The 17708-nt window shown below is 61.5% G+C and overlaps 1 protein-coding gene across 23 annotated transcripts in view; it reads right to left on the minus strand.

Moving 5' to 3' along the window:
- Positions 1 to 2411: 2411 nt before the first annotated feature.
- The window catches only part of BIN1 (bridging integrator 1), a 56415-nt gene continuing 41118 nt past the window's right edge, over positions 2412 to 17708 (minus strand). For 3 of the 23 annotated variants that reach the window (XM_040227838.1, XM_040227834.1, XM_040227839.1), the window contains 7 exons: positions 16844 to 16929; positions 16581 to 16656; positions 15139 to 15221; positions 12014 to 12161; positions 5039 to 5149; positions 4722 to 4823; positions 2412 to 3065 (listed from right to left, as the gene is read on the minus strand). In XM_040227838.1, coding sequence (XP_040083772.1) covers positions 2958 to 3065; positions 4722 to 4823; positions 5039 to 5149; positions 12014 to 12161; positions 15139 to 15221; positions 16581 to 16656; positions 16844 to 16929 — 714 coding nt within the window. In that variant the 3' untranslated portion in view covers positions 2412 to 2957. Of the gene's footprint in view, positions 3066 to 4721; positions 4824 to 5038; positions 5150 to 5369; positions 5439 to 6173; positions 6282 to 7110; positions 7135 to 7622; positions 7731 to 10649; positions 10779 to 12013; positions 12162 to 13893; positions 13939 to 15138; positions 15222 to 16580; positions 16657 to 16843; positions 16930 to 17708 lie in introns of all 23 variants that reach the window. The other 20 variants (XM_040227818.1, XM_040227816.1, XM_040227819.1 and 17 more) reach the window with 11 other exon arrangements.

Raw genomic sequence — 17708 nt, forward strand, 5'->3', positions numbered from 1 at the left:
CACATTCACAACACTCACACGCACACTCACACTCACAAACACATTCACACACACACACTCATATTCACACTCATACACATTCACACACACACTCACACACACACATTCTCACACACACGCCTGTGGTCTCCATCCAGGCCCGTTTCCTGGGTCTCAGGGGAAGCCATCACAGAGCACACAGTCGGTGGTCTGAGCCCCCCAGATCCATCCCTCTTCCTGGAAGCTGTATCCAGATTTTTATTCAAGTGTCCTGTCTCCCCTAGCCCAGCCCCATTCCCATGTCCGGGCCATGGATGTGGTCCACCCCAGAGGTCCCACCCCTGGTTCAGCACTGGGGACCTGACCCAGTTCAGGCCAATAAGACAAAGGAGATTTGCTGGGGGCTTCAGGGAAGGAAGTTCCCCCAAGAGCATCTCAGAGGGTCTGAACTGCAGCCCAAGTGCCCACCCACCTCAGACACTGAAGACAGCCAGTCGAGGCTTGCGGAGCCAGCAAACCCGAAGTTCAGTCACAACATCCCTATTTAGTTACAGCCTGGTGTTAGTGGTCGGGGGAGGCTAGAGGTGTGAATACTTAAAAGTTCCAGAGGCAGGGCCAAGGCTCTGCAGGCCAGTGGAACCAAGGGGAGTAAGGCCAGTGTGGTTACCAAATCCAGCCAAGAATGAAGAGAAGGGGGCCAGTAAGCTGGACAGTGTCCAAGTCACTGTGGAAGGCCTGGGAGCTGGCTGGAGGGAAGTGTGGCTAGGGGAGCCCTGAGATGGGCCAGGGGCATCTGTGGCCCTGTGAATGGAGAGAGAAGGCCAACAAGTGTGACCTGCCGAACTCTTAGCTCTCTTGGACTGACACACACCTGGAGATGTACCAGCTCCCAGACACTCGGTGCCGCTCAGACCTCTAACCTGCTGCTTACTCAGTTGGGTGGGATCACCACACCAGGTCCTACCCCTGGAGCTCTCTCTGCAGAGCCGGGGGGGGGGGCGCGGGCGGGGGCGGGTGCCAGCAGGCCCCACCTGTGACAGAGCAGGGCTCTTCCAGGCACAGTACCCACCAGCTGACACATCTTTGAATCTCATCTTGTGAGAAACCTAATGTGACTATTTCCTACTGAATAAAAATTTCGCATCATGACGTAAAAGTGAAGACTCTCATGTTGGCACCTTGGAGGCAGGTCCCCCACATATCCCAGGGCACAGCGCCCCAGGTTTTTGGAAGCTCAGTGGAGATTGCTAGGTCTGGGCTTCAAGCTTGATTCCACCACCAATGAGCTGTGTGGCCTTGGGCAAGAAAATTAACCTGTCAACGTGGAAAGAAGGAAGGAAGCGAGGGAGGGAGGAAGAGAGGGAGGGAGGAAGGGAAAAGCTAAGTTTTCTAACAGGGACACCTAGAAATGAGCTCCCCACGCCCCCTTTCCTCACTGCTCTGCTCACAGGAATCTTGGCTGACAGAGCCAACACTGTCAGCCACAGGACAAGGCAGACCTCCAGCAGTGACAATGCTGCCACCTGAAACAAAGCTCAGTTTTACCCAAAAATAAAACTAAGATTCTGACAGGCATCCCCTTCACCTGCTTTTCCCATAGAACAGATCTATGCAGACATAAATCCCTGCCACTGGAAGCCCAGGCTGGCCCCCGGGCCCAAAAGCACTACTCCATGACCCGCGGAAAGGACCCAGGCGACTGCTATGTGTGCAGCCCAGGTACCCCGATGGCGCTGGAGACCCAGGCTGCATGCAGTGCAGGCCCTGGTGCTGGAAAGGGAGGAAGGTGGGGAGGGAGGGGAGGCTGCCCATCACGCCCAGGCCTTCTTGCACCTGGGGGCCAACTGTCAGGGTTACCTCCAGCCCTCCTTGAGCCTGATACCACATCTGTGAAATGCAGTCCTGGGACTGCCTCCTGAGTTCTCCCTGTTAAATAATGTTACTAAGGACAGCACCCAACGGCCTCCTTGGCCCCCTTATCTGCCCTTCCTGTCAGCTGGTCCCCATGCCCTGCACCCCAGCCAACCACCAGTGAAAACATCAGTGAATGGGGCTGAAGCCCAGGGGAACTCAAAAGGAAGTGGAGGTCACATGCTGGTGGGGGGCTGTCCAAGACATAGGGCCTGCCGGGTGGGCCGTCCCAGGACAAAAGCACAGATAATCACAGTTCCACTGCACGCCAGACGGAAAGTGAAAGTTGCTCAGTCGTGTCCGACTCTGTGACCCCATGGACTACACAGCCCATGGAATTCTCTAGGCCAGAATACTGGAGTGGGTAGCCTTTCCCTTCTCCAGGGGATCTTCCCAACCCAGCGATCAAACCCAGGTCTCCTGCACTGCAGGCAGATTCTTTACCAGCTGAGCCACAAGGGAAACCCACATGGCAGGCAGAAATGGAGGGGAAAGAAAATAAACACACACTTTCTGAGCGCTTCTGTCAGTTTCTGTTGGTTTCGTTTTGTTTTGAACACTAAGATTTATTTTCAAACAGCACACAGACACTTGCGGGGCTGGGCCGGGCCAGGCTGGTGACTGGGCCCGAAGTCTCTGGAGACCCTGGAACCCACCCACAGCAGCTGCCAGGAAAGGAGACCCTGGCCCAGGCGGCATGGCCCAAGCTTCAGGCAAGCGTGGTGGCTCGGTGGCCCCCAGGCCCCGCCCCGTGGCCAGGTACACACGCTGTGGCGGCGGTGACACCCAGTGGGCGAGGGCGGGGGAGGCGGCCAGGAGCTCAACTAGGGAACACAGCAGCTTCAGGAACACTGGTGACTCTGCCGGACTCGCCGAAACCAGGCTCTTTGGAAAACAACCTCATCTTTGGGAGAACACCTCCTGGCTTAGGTCTCTCCCCTCAATTTCCCTTTACTTCTCAAAAGTTTAAAAACAAAAAACAGAAACAAAAAAAGAAAGAAAAAAACACACATTTTTCGGGAGAAGGTGCTGTTCTTCACGCGCCCAGAGCTCCGCCAGCTGCACTCTCACTGTACTCGCTCAGTAAAGTTCTCGGGGAAGACGCCCCGGCATTTCTCCAGCTCCTTGTGCTGATTCCAGTCACTCTCCTTCACGCCCATGAGCCAGCCTTCATCCTAAGGGGAAGCGAGCAAGGTTGCATAGGGAGGAGGGCACTCACACCTACAGGCTGGGCCCTCCTTCTGCCGGCTCATTTCTCCTAGGCTGTCAGACCCGCCTTAGGACGCCTCTGCCAAGCAGCACTTCTTGCTTTTTCTCTCAGGACCCAAACTGACACCCCCTACCCCCAGGAGCCATCCCAGCCTTCAGCAGGCAGATTTAACTCTTTGTTGTTTGGTGAGTCCTCCTCACTGCAGAAAGACAGCTTGACTGTCGCACTGGTCCAAACCCTCTAAACAACTCCCTCAGTCCCCACCAAAGAGCTTCTCACTGGCTGGTGCCCACAGAGGCCATCACCAAGGAGCACATCAGCTGTCCTCCCAGCCTTCTACAAACAGTGCATTGACCACTTAAAAGCTTCTAGAGTGACCTGAGGTGTTCCACCAAGCCCTCCAAGCTGAACCTGACCTTTGCCTTAATACTGACCCCTCACAGGGATCATCCATTCAAGCCCTGATAAGCCTTGACCCTGGGCCTGCAGTGACCACCCACCCTGCCTGAAGCCGAGCCCACTGCTGCCCCTGAAGCTGGGCCATCCCTGGGACCTACGCACATGGTTACCTGCCTTGTCCTACACCCTACGTGGGTCCTACGAGAGCCGCGTCTACCCATCACAGACGGCTCTCGCTGTGCACTGGGGGACCAGGACTCTGCTCCTGAGAACCCCATCAGCCCAGGGCTGGCCCACCAGGGAGATCAGCGGAGACCTGAGGCTTTAGGAGAAGTAACTAATTCAACACCAGGCCCAGGAAAACCTTATTCAAACCTCCCAGCCCACGGTGGGCTCAAAAAGTACCTAGTAGCCTCAAGTTCCAGCCCAGGACGCCCCAGCCAAGTTGGCCTCACTCCACACCCGGCCCTCCTCCCCGACTCAGTCACTCTGATAATCAGATCACACAGACGTGTTGATGACTAAAAGCTCAGAGTCCCGCCAGGTCTGCTCCGCACCGTAGCTGCCACCTGGATATCCACATGGGCACCCCCATGGCACCATCAATGCCCCACAATCAAGGGCTCCTGCTGGAGGGCCATGTTAATCTTAACTAAGCAGCCTGCCCGGAACCTAGTGGGGGCAGTTCTGTTCCACGCTGAGCCCCCCAGGATCGGTGGGACCCACTCTGAGGACGTTCACTAACAAAGCAAGGCCACAGGAGGAGAAGGGTCTGGGATGCTTCGGGGTGAGGAACAGCTGGGGCCAGGGCTGCAGACTCAGGGGTCTCTCCCTGTGGGCAGGGACGTGTGCGGTCCTTGTGGGCGGGGCAGGGCCAGCAGGAGGCTGCAGAGCAGGCTGGGGGGTGGGGGAGGCCCATGGAGAGGCAGCCAGGGGTCCTGTTCTGGAGGAGGGTGACAGCGGAGGGGCAGGGAAGGGAGAAGATGACGAAGGAACTGAGATGCAGAGAGCCCAGAGGAAGGCAGACGGAGCCTGAGGAGAGGAGGAAGCAGGAGGTGAGAGACTGAGGTGGGAAGAAGAGGGTGAACAGCCCAGGGGGGCCCTGCGGCCCGAACGGATGGAAGGGAAGGAAACGCTCGGTGGGGGGCAGAGGCCGCAGGTTGGCTGGCGGGGCTCTGCTGCCCCCTGCTGGCCGCCGTGCCTCCCGCAGAGCCAGCCTCACCTGCTCCTCCGGGTTCTGGAAGGGGATCACCAGCACCACATCCCCAGCCTTGAGCTGCAGCTCGTCCGTGTCAGTGGCCGTGTAGTCGTGCTGGGCCTGCACCTGCAGAGGGTGGGGGAGAGCTGACACCCCCTCCCTCGGCGACCTTTGTCCCCCCTGCAGTCCCACGGGCGCCAGGAGCAAGTGAACGCAGCAGGAACAGGGCTGGGGCACCACCTCACAACTGGGGAGCAGGGGGGGAAGAGGCGTGGGATGGGTGCGGGCCACCCCCATAGGCGAGGGCCCAAGGAGACTGCAGGTCAGCAGGCCAGACTCACCTTGAACATGAACCCCGGGGGCAGGTCCAGACGTCCTGCCCCGCTGCCGCTCTCCACCGTGCCATTCACAGTTGCCGAGAAGGTTTCCACGACCACCGCGGGGAGAGAGCTCTGGCGGGGGAGGAGAGCAGGTCAGTGACGGCGGGGAGGGGGTCCCCGGAGGACGGGCCGCGCCGGCAGAGGAGGGGGGTGTCTGCGCCTGACGCCAGACCAGCGGGCCTCCAGGTTCCTCGACAGAAACTGTGACCTGGACCAGCACAGAGCAAGACACGGGCTAGGGAGCCGCGAGCGGCAGGGAGGAATCACAGGGCCTGGGTCCCTGGCATCTTACGGAGGCTGCTTCACTTGCGGTCGTCTCCCCGGGCTCCTGGGCTCCAGCCGCCTCCGAGGCCTCCGCTGGCTGCAACATAAATGCCACGTGGGGTCAGACGCAAGACAGGGCGTGCCGGCCAGAACAAGGAGACGTTGCAGAGGGCCAGTGCCTCCGTCCAGTACAGGGAGCCCCTGAAGGAAAGGCCCTGGGCATGGGAAGCAGCTGGAGAAGGCGCTGGCAGGCACACAGACCCCGGACCCCAAGTGACGAGCTGCTGAGAAGCCCAGCACAGGCCCCTGGGCCCCCGGGCCCCCTCACAGGCTCTGCCTTCTAAGCCCAAACCCTGGTCGAGCCTCGGCTTCCTTCTTCCCACCTACTCAGCCCCACTGGCCCCTCACAGGTGGCTCCCATGGTGAAGGCCCAGGCAGGGCACCACGGACGCTGCCTGGCTGCAGTCATGTCTGAGTTCTGGGAGCACTCACTCACCCTCCTGGCCTCCAGGAGGAAATGTCTAGGTTAGGCTGAAGATTAAAGGAGAATTCTGGAAAGTGCCCACTGTAAACCAGGAGGCCATCTCAACACACCTCCCTCCCTCCGCGGGGTGCCTGAGCTAGGAGGCTGGTGCTGGCCAGCAGACGAGGGGCTGACCGGATCCGTGCCCCTCCAGCACAAGTGACAGACAAGCCCTGTCCAGGGGCCTCCTGGCTAAAGGCTCACCCTCAGTCCCACCGTGATCCCCCCTGTGCCCCTTCCTCCGGCCTCTTCCTCCATGCTACACCCCCAAGAGGCAGGGGAGGGGAGGGGCGCTGACAGGACACTTACTTGGGCAGGCCCCGGCTCGGCCGTCTGGCTGGGCCAGGCCACAGCAAAGGTGCCCTCGGCAGCGCTGGGCTCCTTGGAAGGCAGGCTGCCAGCTGGACTCTCTGTGGGCTAGTGACGGGCCAGCGGGGGGAACGGGGAGGGAGGGCCGGGGCCGGCGGTAGGGGGGGGGGGCGGGTGTCAGGGGGGGTGGGAGACAAGAGAAGAAGGTGGTGAGCGGCCAGCGTGGGCCAGCTGCGTGCCCAGAGGGCAGGGAGGTGTGGGTGTGCCGCAGCAGCGCAGCCCCTGCCAGGGAAGCGGCACTGCCCGCTGGCGCCAGACTTCCTCGGGCCTCCTCCGGCGGAGCTTCGCGAGCCCCGGGCCTGGGCTCCGGGCACCTTCACGCCAGCCCCTCCTGCTCCCGCAGGAGCTCCATCGCCGGCTGCGGGGCGCCCCCTGCCCTCCGCGTCTCCGTCCCTGAGCCCCCAGGTGAAGACGGGCCCCCGTCCGGCCTCGGGCCGCCTGTCCTGCTCCTCGAGTCGCCTCCCCTCTCTCCTGTGTCCCACCAGCTCGCTAGTCCCACTGCCCTGCAGGGCCTCTGCTGACAGAAAACCCCTCCACCCCAAGATCCCTGCACCCCAGACCTGGGCCCAGTACACGGACACCCCATCCACCCTGGGGACCAGCTGCTGACTATCTAGGGCCATTCACAGCCCCTGAAAACTGGGCTGCACCCTGGGGAACTCTTCAGAGGCTGAACTGAGGGGCCCTTTCCCAAAGGGCTTGGCTGAAGGCGCAGGGTCCCTAGCATCGGGCGGCGTGGCCGTGCGTGCGCGTGCACCTGTGAACGGCACAGGCGGCGCGGCCGTGCGTGCGCGTGCACCTGTGAACAGTGCAGCACGAGGTGGGACGGGGCGCAGCGGCTCCGCTGAGGGGCGGGCACAGAGCCAGCACAGCTTACCTCCCAGAGGTCCCAAGGAATCGACTGAGCGCAGAGAGGGGAGAAGGACAGTTAGCACGGAGGTTAGAGACAGGCAGGCAAGCAGTCCCCAGGGACCCCACCCCAGGCCCACCCCAGGGCCCTCGAGCCAGTAGGTGTGGGGCAGAGCAGCACTAGGCTCTGAGGCCTCCAGAGGACCGAGTCCTGGACACCTTCAGGGAGACGGAAGCCACAGGCCAGGGCGCGCCCACACCCAGGGCTGCCGCCGGGAGGAACGGGGCACCCAGACGGACGGACTGTGTGAGCTGCCAGGCGGGTACGCAGCTGACCTCCTGAGGGGCCTCTTACTGACCTGTGGTCAGGACCAAGGGAGGTGACAAGAGTGGGGACCAGGGCTCCAAGGGAAGGGCGGTGAGTGGGAGGAGAACCCGGGGACCCCAAAACCCCCAAAGGAGGGTGGTGGGCAGACGTGAACCCAGGCCCTGGTGCCCAGAGGCCAGTGGGCCCGCGGGCAGTGGTGGGCTCACACCAACCTGACCAGAGGGCGTGGGCGCCTTCACAGGGCTTGCCACAGGCGGGAGGGGGTCAAAGTCCAGGTCCAGCAGACTGGCCTGCTCCGAGAAAGGCCCCGGGGCCTCAAACTTGGCAGCAGCGGCAGAGAGGAAGGCAGTTAGTGACGGGCAGCAAGCGCTCAGCCGGGGCGCGCACAGCAGGCTCCTCTCCCAGACACAACCACCGACACAAGGGCAGGCCCGTCCCACACGCCTGGCACCAGCCCACCCTCACAAGGATACACCTGGGGCCAGCTCAGCCCTCAGCTGGGCAGCCATCCCCAGGCCAATGCTCACAGGCCAAGGAGATGTCCCAGTGAGCGCGCCCAACAACTCCCCTGATCTCATGCTCCTTCCAGCAGTGGCCCAGCCACGCTCCGGCCTGGACAAGACCATGCAGCCCCTCTGGCTCAGAGGAGCTTCACACAGGCACAGGCTGTCCCAGATGGACAGGTGTCCCCCAGTGACCCCTACCCCCAGCCAGCTCAGGGCCGACCGAGCCAGCACACCGTGCCTGGGAGCTCCATCGAAAACACGGGGGTCCCCAACACGGGAGCACCATGTTCACAGTGCAGGGCCCTCTCCAGCCACCCCCAGTCCCTTCAGCAGGGCTGAGCACAGCCCAGGGATGTGCATGGAACAGGCACGGCCCCCAGGAGACCGCAGCGCGGTGGCACTACCCACACTGTGAGAAGCCAGCTGCTTAGTAAGCGGGGCCAGACGACCACGGAAGACGTCTTCTCAGAGCCGGCCCCAGTCCAGTGGACACACCGCCTCCCTACGAGGATGGCTTGCTCAACTGCATCCCCGTCTCATACAAGGGGCTTCCCCGGGACCAGGAGTACTCTGCCTGCCCTACCTTGGCCCAGGGTGCTGTCCCTAAAGCAGAGCTGAAAGGGCCACAGCCCCACAAGCCCAGGGCAGCCAGCTCCCTCCCTACCCCCTTGATGGTGCCCAGAACTGACGGAACTCGCCCTCCAGCCCAAGGCACCCAAGATCCTCCATTTAGAAGGGCCCAAGACCTGGGAGCATGGGCAGGGCACTCCTGGAGGGCCTTCCCAGCTGAGCTGTGGCCTGTCCAGGGAGGCCAAGACCAGGGTTCCGAGAAGGACTGGAGTTGCCAACCGCAGCTCAGGGGAAAAGGGGCTGAGCTCAGAAAGCCCAGACCGAGCGGACTCACTCCCGCCCCGCGGTCACCCCCAGCCAGACTCCTCTTTAGGTCAAGCCCTGCCCAGTGAGCCCGGGAGGAAGATCACCACTGTCTCTCTGGCATCAGTCCAGGACTGTGGAGGCTGAGCTCTGGGTGCCCTCCGGCCAGGGACAGGTAGCATTTCTCTCCCCAAGGTCGCCCCACCGCCTACCCTCTCTCAGAAGTCAGCCAAGCCCAGACAGAGGGCCCCTCAGATTCCGAGTGGACAGGGTCACCAGGCCGAGGGCAGGCTGCGTCCTCTCTGCCCCACATCCCAGGAGTTCAGCCTCCCCACACGCTGGCTGGGAGCCGTCCCCTCAGCGTAGGGACCCAGGCTACTCAGCAGCCCAGTCAGCACAGCGTCATGGACAGACCAGTCCACCCCCGCCCGAGGCAACAGAACCCATGGGGGCACTGCCCAGCCCACCAGGCAGGGTCTCAGCTCCCAGGAGTGGGCAGAGAGGCAGCAGGAGAGGCATGCAGGGAGCAGGGGGAGGGCAGACCGCCTGGCTGCAGCTGAGGCCCGCAGTTCCTCACCAATTCAGTGGGAACAGCCCCTCCCAGGGAGGACTGAACACTGAGCTGGGCCAGTGGGTCAGCGGCTGGCTGCGCTCCCTGTGCAGCGTCTACCAGTCCTTACGTGCCCTGAGGCGGAGGCGGGCTCCAGGCGGCGAGCACCCCAGCTGCAACCTGCCCGGAGGTCATGGTTTCCCCAAGACCCCAGGAGCACCTTGAGCAAGCCTCAGCTGCGCTCTGCAGAGGGGCTCCCTCCCAGGTCCCCAGGCTGGAGCATCACCCGCCTGCCCCCAGCCATCTGTACTGAAAGTTCCAAGCTTAATCCGAAGCCCGCCTGTGGGGGCTTGAAGCCCACTCGGCCACGGCCCCTTGTAGCAGGGAACGCCGTCCTGTGCTCCCAACTGCCTCTGGCCACATGCACACCCTCCAGTCCTGCCTCTCCCCTCCAGGCCTCTGAGCTTGTGCAGAGGAAGACCCCTGGCAGGGAAAGCCTACAGGAGCACGGCAACGCGGGGCCCAGCGCAGCTTGGGACTGGCTGGCCTACACAAAAGGTGAGTGCGGCACAGACAGGGAGGCCAGGCTCAGAGAGGTCGGTGCACTGCGGCCTCTGTGAGCTGATCTGAGCGCGGGCAGCCCGCCTCCTCTGCCACCACAGCGACCTTCCCTGCCCCGCCCTCCCTTCGCCTTCTGGGAATGGGTGTTGCATGCCTCCGAGGGCAGCTACAGCAGCCTCCCTGCTCTGTGACCCGGCCACCGCCGGACCTCCGTGTGGTGGCGACACTTCTGGAAGCTGGAGTCTTGATGCCTTGGAGGGCTCCCGAGCTGTGCACTGGTCCGGTGGCCTCCTCACCTGACGCTGTCCTTATGCCCTTCCTGAGCCTGCCTCCCACCCCTCCCAGCCTACATACGGGCGGCCACCTCTGGCTACACACTGCGTCTGCTCATAGCCACTTGGCAAACTTCACCTGCTCCAGGAAGTCTTCCCTGATTGGCCCAAGTCCTCTGAGCCGCCCACCCCTCTGGGCCACAATGTCAACGGACACTGGAGGCCACTGTTGAGTCAGCCATCTCTATGAGGACCATTTGCCCGTGTCCCTCCGTTAGCCACATGCTCAGAGAGAAATGAAGAATGATGGGCGGGGGAGTGGGCGGATGTGCGAGAAGGAGGCTCAGAACCAATCCCTGCAGTCGGCCTCCTGGCTCCTGAGGCAGAGGCACAGGGCATGGGATGGAGGGGAAGGCCATGCACACCCCGAAAGAGCAAGAGAAGGTGGAGAGCTGGGCCGCGGTGGCCGCGGCTGACCTGGGAAGGGGTGGTCACGCTGATCTCGGGGACAAACGTGTCGTCAAACAAGCTGAGGATCTGCTCCTGCTTGACCTCCTTGGACGGGGTGTGTTTAGGAGGCGGAGGGACTGGTGGGCCTTTCCGAAGCTGTGGGTCGGCAGCAGGTGAGGGGGCCGCGTGGAAAGGCGCGGCGGAGCGTGGGGGTCGGGGAGACAGACAGAGACAAAGCCACGGTTAGTCAGCTCCCGGCCACGGCCCCACCAGCAACCGAGGAACACAGACAAGGAAAGTCACTGCCCCCCAGAACTCCAACACAGAGACCACAAGGGCCCCCGGGAGCAGCCGAGGCCTGGCGGTCAGGAAGCCTGCACAGAGAGAGGTGGGTCGGAGGGCAAGGGAGTGAAAGACAGGAGAAAGGGAGAGAGCAAAACAGAAAAGAAGGGGCCACGTCGGAGGGTCCGGCTCTCACTGCCCTTGGTGGGGAAGCTGAGGAGAGAAACGGGAGCTGAGAGAGAGCCGGCACCCAGGTCCCCTGCCCCTCTGCCCAGCCTCCTGCCCCCGCCCCCGGAGGAACTGCAGTCCAGACTCTGGAGGCCACTATGGAGGCAGCATGCAGCCAGGGCCCCGCTGAGGGCCACACACCTGCCCACCAAGCCTGGGTTTCCTCACTTGTTAAGTTGAGGTGATAAGAGTATCCACCTCACAGGCTGGCGTGAGGACAATGAATGAAAATACAGAAAGGCTGGCACAGGGTGCGGCCCAGAGTAAGTGTCTGAGTGTGGGCTCTCATCACCCTCTTAGCATCAGTCTCCTAATCAGCTGCGAAGTGGGCCTGCAACCGGCAGAGCTGCAGCCGGAAGCCTAGTGGCTGGTTGCGGGGAGTCGGGGGTGGCAGTCAGCCCGTTAGGGCTCAGATGGGGCTGCACAGTGGACCCCACTCCTCCTTTCTCCCTTTCTGGCTCCTGGGGACGCTGCAGAAACCTGGAAGAAACTGGGTTGGGGGAGGGCCCTCACTGAGCCCCTCCTCTTGCCGGCCCTTTCAGGGTCCTGGGTGCCCCTCATCCCAGCAAGAAAGGAGGTGAGGCAGAGGGAGAGGCAGCCACCTCGGCAGACTCGGATGCTCTGGGGGACTGAGGGCCCTGGAGCCTGTGTCTCCGCAAGAAAGAAAGATGGAGAGAGTTCAGCAGCCCAGAGGCCAGGGAGAGGGAAGAAGGGGTGCTGCAGCAGGGTGGGGGAGCCAGACTGGCACAGATGCCCCTGGGAGGGGCCGGGACCACAGAGAGGAGCCTGGGCCCACAGGGACAGGGGACTGGAAGGAGCCGGGACGACGGCAGAACAGGAAGAAGTAAGGGAGGGGACAGGCCACCAAGACAGGCACCTACCTGAGATGGGGACTTGGGGAGGGCAGCCCCGGGGGTGGCCGCACCAGCCGGCTCCGGCTCATGGTTGACTCTGATCTCGGGCGTGGCAGCAGGAGAGCCGTCAGGCGGCGGTGAGGGGCTCTTGTTCCCTTTTGCCGGCGCACTGTCACTGCAGAGAGAGAGGAGGGAGAGAGAGCCCAATGGAGGGAGGTGGAGGTGTCCGAGAGAGAGAGGAAGCATGTAGGTGTGTGACAGGCTGTGTGCACCCACCAATGCCCCAGGGACCCGCATATGGAAATGTGCGCGCACATGTGCGTGTGTCCATGTAGATCCTGGGAGACTGAGGGTGCTCGTGTGTCCACAGACTCACTGTGAAAATATGACACTCGTGTGCATGAGTGCGTGTCCCCACGCATCTATGTGTGAATGTGCATGAGAACAGGTGGAAATGAGACAACACAGGCATGAGCATTGGGAACACGCAGGCGTCTGCAGCAGGGCCTGCCCTGGACACAGTGACAACCCCACCCCAGTTGGAGGAGCAGGGCGGGTCCCTGGGAGGCATCGCCAGGTGGGATCCCCAGCCTCGTGCAGGGGTGCTGAGCCCACAGTAGGAGAAAGCCAAACATCGTGGAAGCAAAGAGAGTATCATCCGACACGGCACGCAGCAGCCCCTGTGCTCAGGGCGAGGCTGCTCCTCAGCCTGACCCCAGGGGCCTCCGGGCCGGGCTGCCTGCCATCCGCCCCTCACCCCAGCCAGCCCCACCTCCAGGGCCCGGCTCCGCACCACACCAGAGTGGCTGGTTCCAAGCTTTTGCTCCTGCGGGTCCTCCCAGGTAACCTGGGTGACCAGCAGAGGCCACAGGCAGAGGGGCTAGATAAAGGGGGTGTCTCAGAGCCTGGATGAAGAGGGAGAAGCCACGTCAAGTCTCAGTACTGGCAAGGACAAACGGCATGCACAGCCTACCACTTAGGCACAAAGCGGGCAGAAATAAAAATATATGTTGTACTTGCCTGGAGAGACTCTAGAACATTGCTGACCGAGACTGACCTACAGGGTGCTGCTTACATTTATGTTTGAAAAGTGAAAGTGAAAGTTGCTCAGCTGTGTCTGACTCTTTGCAACCAGGATTCTCCAGGCCAGAATACAGGAGTGGGTAGACTTTCTCTTCTCTAGAGGATCTTCCCAACCCAGGGGTCGAACCCAGATCTCCTGCATTGCAGGCAGATTCTTTACCAGCTGAGCCACAAGGGAAGCCCAAGAATACTGGGGCCGGTAGCCTATCCCTTCTCCAGGGGATCTTCCCAACCCACGAATCGAACCGGGGTCTCCTGCATTGCAGGTGGATTCTTTACCAACTGAGCTATCAGGGAAGGCCACATTTTATGTTTATATTAAATAAAAATGCAGCTCCTAGGTCACACGGGCTACATTTTAAGTGCTCCCTGGGGGTGGACAGACACAGTGTTGGATGGGGCAAGTCCAGAAGGACAGACAGAAACTAGGAACCCTGTCACCTGCCTGGGGTGTCTTTGCCTCCTTAATGACTATATATACATCCGGTATATGAACACGCACACACGCACACAAGCACACAGAATTCCTACAATTTGGCATGCTGCAGCAACTCTCTCCCCGAGCCTCCCAGGCCTCCCTTCTGGCGGATCCTCCACTCCTGTTCGGGCTGCAGCCCGAGAGGAACGTGCTAAGGTGGTCTGCCCACCCTCCCCCCTCCCCCCGATTCCCACCGACACCTCTCTGCCCTCTGCCACCCCAACACACACCACGCACGGGAAGGCGGGTTAGGGGTTAGTGGCGCCCTTGGCTGGGCCAGGCACATGCATGGGGGTCTGGGGGCTGTCCTCGGAGGCCCCCACAGCACAGCACTCCCTACTGGTACCTGTTCTTCTTTCTGCGCAGCCGGGAGAACAGTTTAGTTTTCTTTCTGTGGGGGCGGATGGGACGTGGAGGCCTTCATTTGGGGGAATGAGGATGTGGGACTGGCCTGACCCCTTCCCTCGCTAGCAGCCCCTCTGTGCTCGGAGGAAGACTAAGGGCTGAAGCATCCCTGACTCCCTGGGTGTGAAGAGGCCCCAGGCCTGCCCACGATCCCTGCTGTCCAGGGCCAAGGCGTTGGCATCTGGCCAGGCGCCCCGAGGCGGTGTTGGCAGAACCAGCAGCAGATGCCCCCTGAAGCAGAACCTGGTGGGTGGCTCTTGGCGGGACAGTGCCAGCAGCCCTCCCTGCCCGGGGTCCAGCCACAGAAGCTCAGGACCCGGGAAGGAGCCAGGTCAGCGGACCAGCCCGGGGGCCCGGGAGAAGACCACTGGGCTGCCCTGGGGGCCACTCTGGAGTAAAGGAGCCTCCTCCGCAGCCTGTCTCAGACCAGCTGTTTCCCAAGGGCAGCCTGGCCCCCACTGCCTGCACGGCCCCCCTCCTCAACCACCTTGTGTGTGCCGCCTTGATCTCCAGGCAGGAAGGTGACCTGTGAAACCGACGCCCTGGGGCCTTCATTTGCTGCAGGGCAGCCTATGAGCTACTCCCACACTATTTTCAGGGAGAAGTGGGGCAGTGACAGTCACGGAATACTGACTGCCTTCCTCCTCCCCAGTTACCCCAAGAACCTGATGCAACCACCCTGCGTGGTTGATAAGGAAAGCGAGGTGCACCACAGCGCTCCACCCCATGCTGTGACGCACGGCACCTCAAGGACAGAGATGAAGGGAAGCCCCAGGCTCGCTGTGGTTTCCCGGGGGCTGCGGGCCAGGCGCATCCCCTCCTCCCTCGAGGTTTACCCCTCAGGAAGCAGGGCTCTCCTCCGTGCAGTGAGTGGTGGAAGGGGGCTCCCCGCTGCGAGGATCCCCTGAATCCTTCAGTCCCAGCCCTGCCTGCAAAGCAGTGGAGGCACCACTTCTGGGCTCCACAGCGGAGGAAGCCAGGCCTGCACGGCGGGGGAGCCACAGACTGCCCAGGGTCGCTCCTTCTCAGACGGGACACAGCCAAGGAGAAGGGGCGCCTTCGCCTGCTCCCCTGAGCACAGGGAGGCCGAGCCAGAAAGGCCAAACCCACAGGGGCCCGCAGGAAGACACCTTGCCCCAGCCGACACCTCCCTCAGCCCCCCAGCGCCCTCAGGGGACTCACACACCTAGGCTGGGCCTTGACTGTGAACGTGTTGCTCCCGTGCTGCTTCTCCAGACTGACGAGCACATCGTTGAGGTTCTGGTTGAGCTGCAAGAGGGGCAGCAAGCAGGTTGGGTGGGGGCCACCAGCCAGCCCCACCTCCCAGCGACATGCCTGCTTCTCTTCTAGCCTAGCCCTGCCTGGTGCCTCTGCCTGGACCAGAACAGGCCCGTCTCTCTCCATCAGTGAGAGCTGGGAGCCAGCACACCAACCCCAGAAAGAAGACCAAAGAGGAGGAGGAAGTGGGCTGCGCTGCTGAGCAGTCAGTCTCCGGGGACCATCTTTCTCTTCTTTCTACTCATAGGCACTTCCTAAAATGCCACATAAAGCTTGTACTGTTGTGTTTTGCTTGTTCTTTTTTTTTCCAACTTTGCAAATGAACTGTTGATCCTGATTGCTGAAGTCATTTGCCAAGATGCTTTTAGGCCACGTTACAACTGACAGAGATTTCACCAAAAGCACCAGCAGGATGAGGGACTGACCCCATGCATCTTGTGGTTCTGCTTACTGAAAATATTTCCCTCTCCTTCAGCCACTAGGAAGCCCAGAGCTGAATTTTCCTCCTGACTTTACAAATATTTTCTTCCCAAAACACATCTCTGTTTTTTTCTTTTAATTTTTCACAAGTTGTCTCATACTGAAGGGAAGAAGGAAAAGGGGAAAAAGGAAAAATCAGGCAGAAAACAATACTCAGGGTGGTCCCTCAGGACAGGCCCCAAGGTGGCCAAAGCTCTTTTCCTGTCCTGGGCCTGGAATCCCCCATGATCTATATAGCTTCATTCTTCTGGGCCCTAGAGACAGTCAGGCCCACCCACGGCACAAGGAAGGAGGAAGTTGCCAACATGAAGTTTTTACAACTCAGCTTTGCAGTTTAACTGCCATTTCCATCAAAATGAAAATAATACAACATAGGAATTTAAGCTAATCTGACCCCATCTTACATCAGATTCTAGTAGGTAAGGCAAATCTGCTTTAATGTCTTAAGGAATATTTAAAAATTTTTTTAATTGGAAAAATTTTACTAATTTATTTATCTTCAGCCTCCAAATTGGGAAACCACCACCATTTTCTAACACTGAGCTCCTTGGGCCAAGGCTGCCTGAGAACATTTCTCCAGTGTGAGGGCCATTGGCCCTGCCCAAGCAATGAGAAAAGAACTGGGCAGGGGCTAGGGCTAGACCCATGGGGCTGGCTTGCAGCCTCCCAGTGCACCCAGCAGCTCCTACTGGACCCTGACCCTGTTCCTCAAGGGCACAGGCTCCGAGGGGGCACTGTGGTAACCTGTGTCTCTAACCCCCGCAGGGAAGAGGGAGCCGGGCCACCCTGTGCCTCTGACCCTGACCCTGGGCAGGTGTAGCATGGCCCTGGGTGAGGGGGTGGGGTCTGCAGGGGAGGAAAGGGACCTACCTTACTCATTTCCTTGTGGAAGTTTTCCTCCAGGCCCGCAATACTCTGAAATGTGTTGACATAGAAACCCACACGGCTGCAGGACAGAGGGAAGAAGGGCCAGGTGGATTGCAGGTCAGGGTGGACAGCCCGGGAGAGCCACGCGGGCGGCCGTACCTCCACCCTCACCAGCCCCAGCCCCGGGAGGGCGTGGAGCAGGGCAGCACAGCCCTGCAGCCTCCGGAGGGTGGCCGAGGCTCTGCCCGCCCCCTCCAGCCCCTCACCTGTTCCACAGGGATGGCAGCTCCTCCTGAAGATCCACGTTCATCTCCTCAAACACCTTCTGGGCTTTGATGAGCTCCTCCTCGGCCTGGGGGGTGGGATGGGTCATTCCCCTCTGCGGGGCCTGTGTCCCAGCCAGCCCAGGCTAGGCCAGGCCCCCACCAAGACCTACTCTCCCCAGCGCACTGGAACCAGGGCTCCGGGCAAGACAGGCTGAACTGGCCATGAACGCCTGGGCAGACCTCCCCGAGCTCCTCCCCCGCACCCCGGGGGCGCGCCGGGCAGGGGCCAGTAGAGCAGCCATGGCCAAGGAGAGACCCCTCATCTGGTCCAGGTGTTCCGGGGGGGGGGACCCGAGGAAGGAATGGAGCACACGAGAAGGCGCCGGCCAAGGGGACAAGGGGGCTGAGGCCCAGGCAGGCCATGAGGCCCAGGCCCAGCCAGCTGGGACCCTGTCCCCTCACACCGGAGCCCCTCTCAGGCTAAGGGTCTGCCTGCTGCCTAGCTCTCTGGCCCTGGCCCATGCCAGCCCCTCTGACTCCCCCTTCCCCTTTCCCAGAGCCGGCCTCCACCACCAGGATAACTTCACCTCCATGGGAGAAGCTTTCCGACCCTCTCCTCTGACCCCTCTCTCCTCTGACACTTCCCCAACAGCGGCAGGAGCTTGGGGACATGTGGAGAGGCAGGGGAGAGGGGGCTGCTGGGCAGGGCGCCTGTGCCCCCTCCCAGGCCGGCCCGCGCCCTCCATGCCTGCACACACACACCAGCTGGTGGCACTAAGGCCCCATGGCAGAATCCTAGAAAGGCGGGAGCTGGGCAGAGGGCGGAGGTGAGTCACAGACCCCGGCCCCAGAAAGGGCTCTGCTG

Source organism: Oryx dammah, unplaced genomic scaffold (genome assembly GCF_014754425.2).
Source record: "Oryx dammah isolate SB20612 unplaced genomic scaffold, SCBI_Odam_1.1 HiC_scaffold_27, whole genome shotgun sequence".
Lineage (NCBI taxonomy): Eukaryota > Metazoa > Chordata > Mammalia > Artiodactyla > Bovidae > Oryx > Oryx dammah.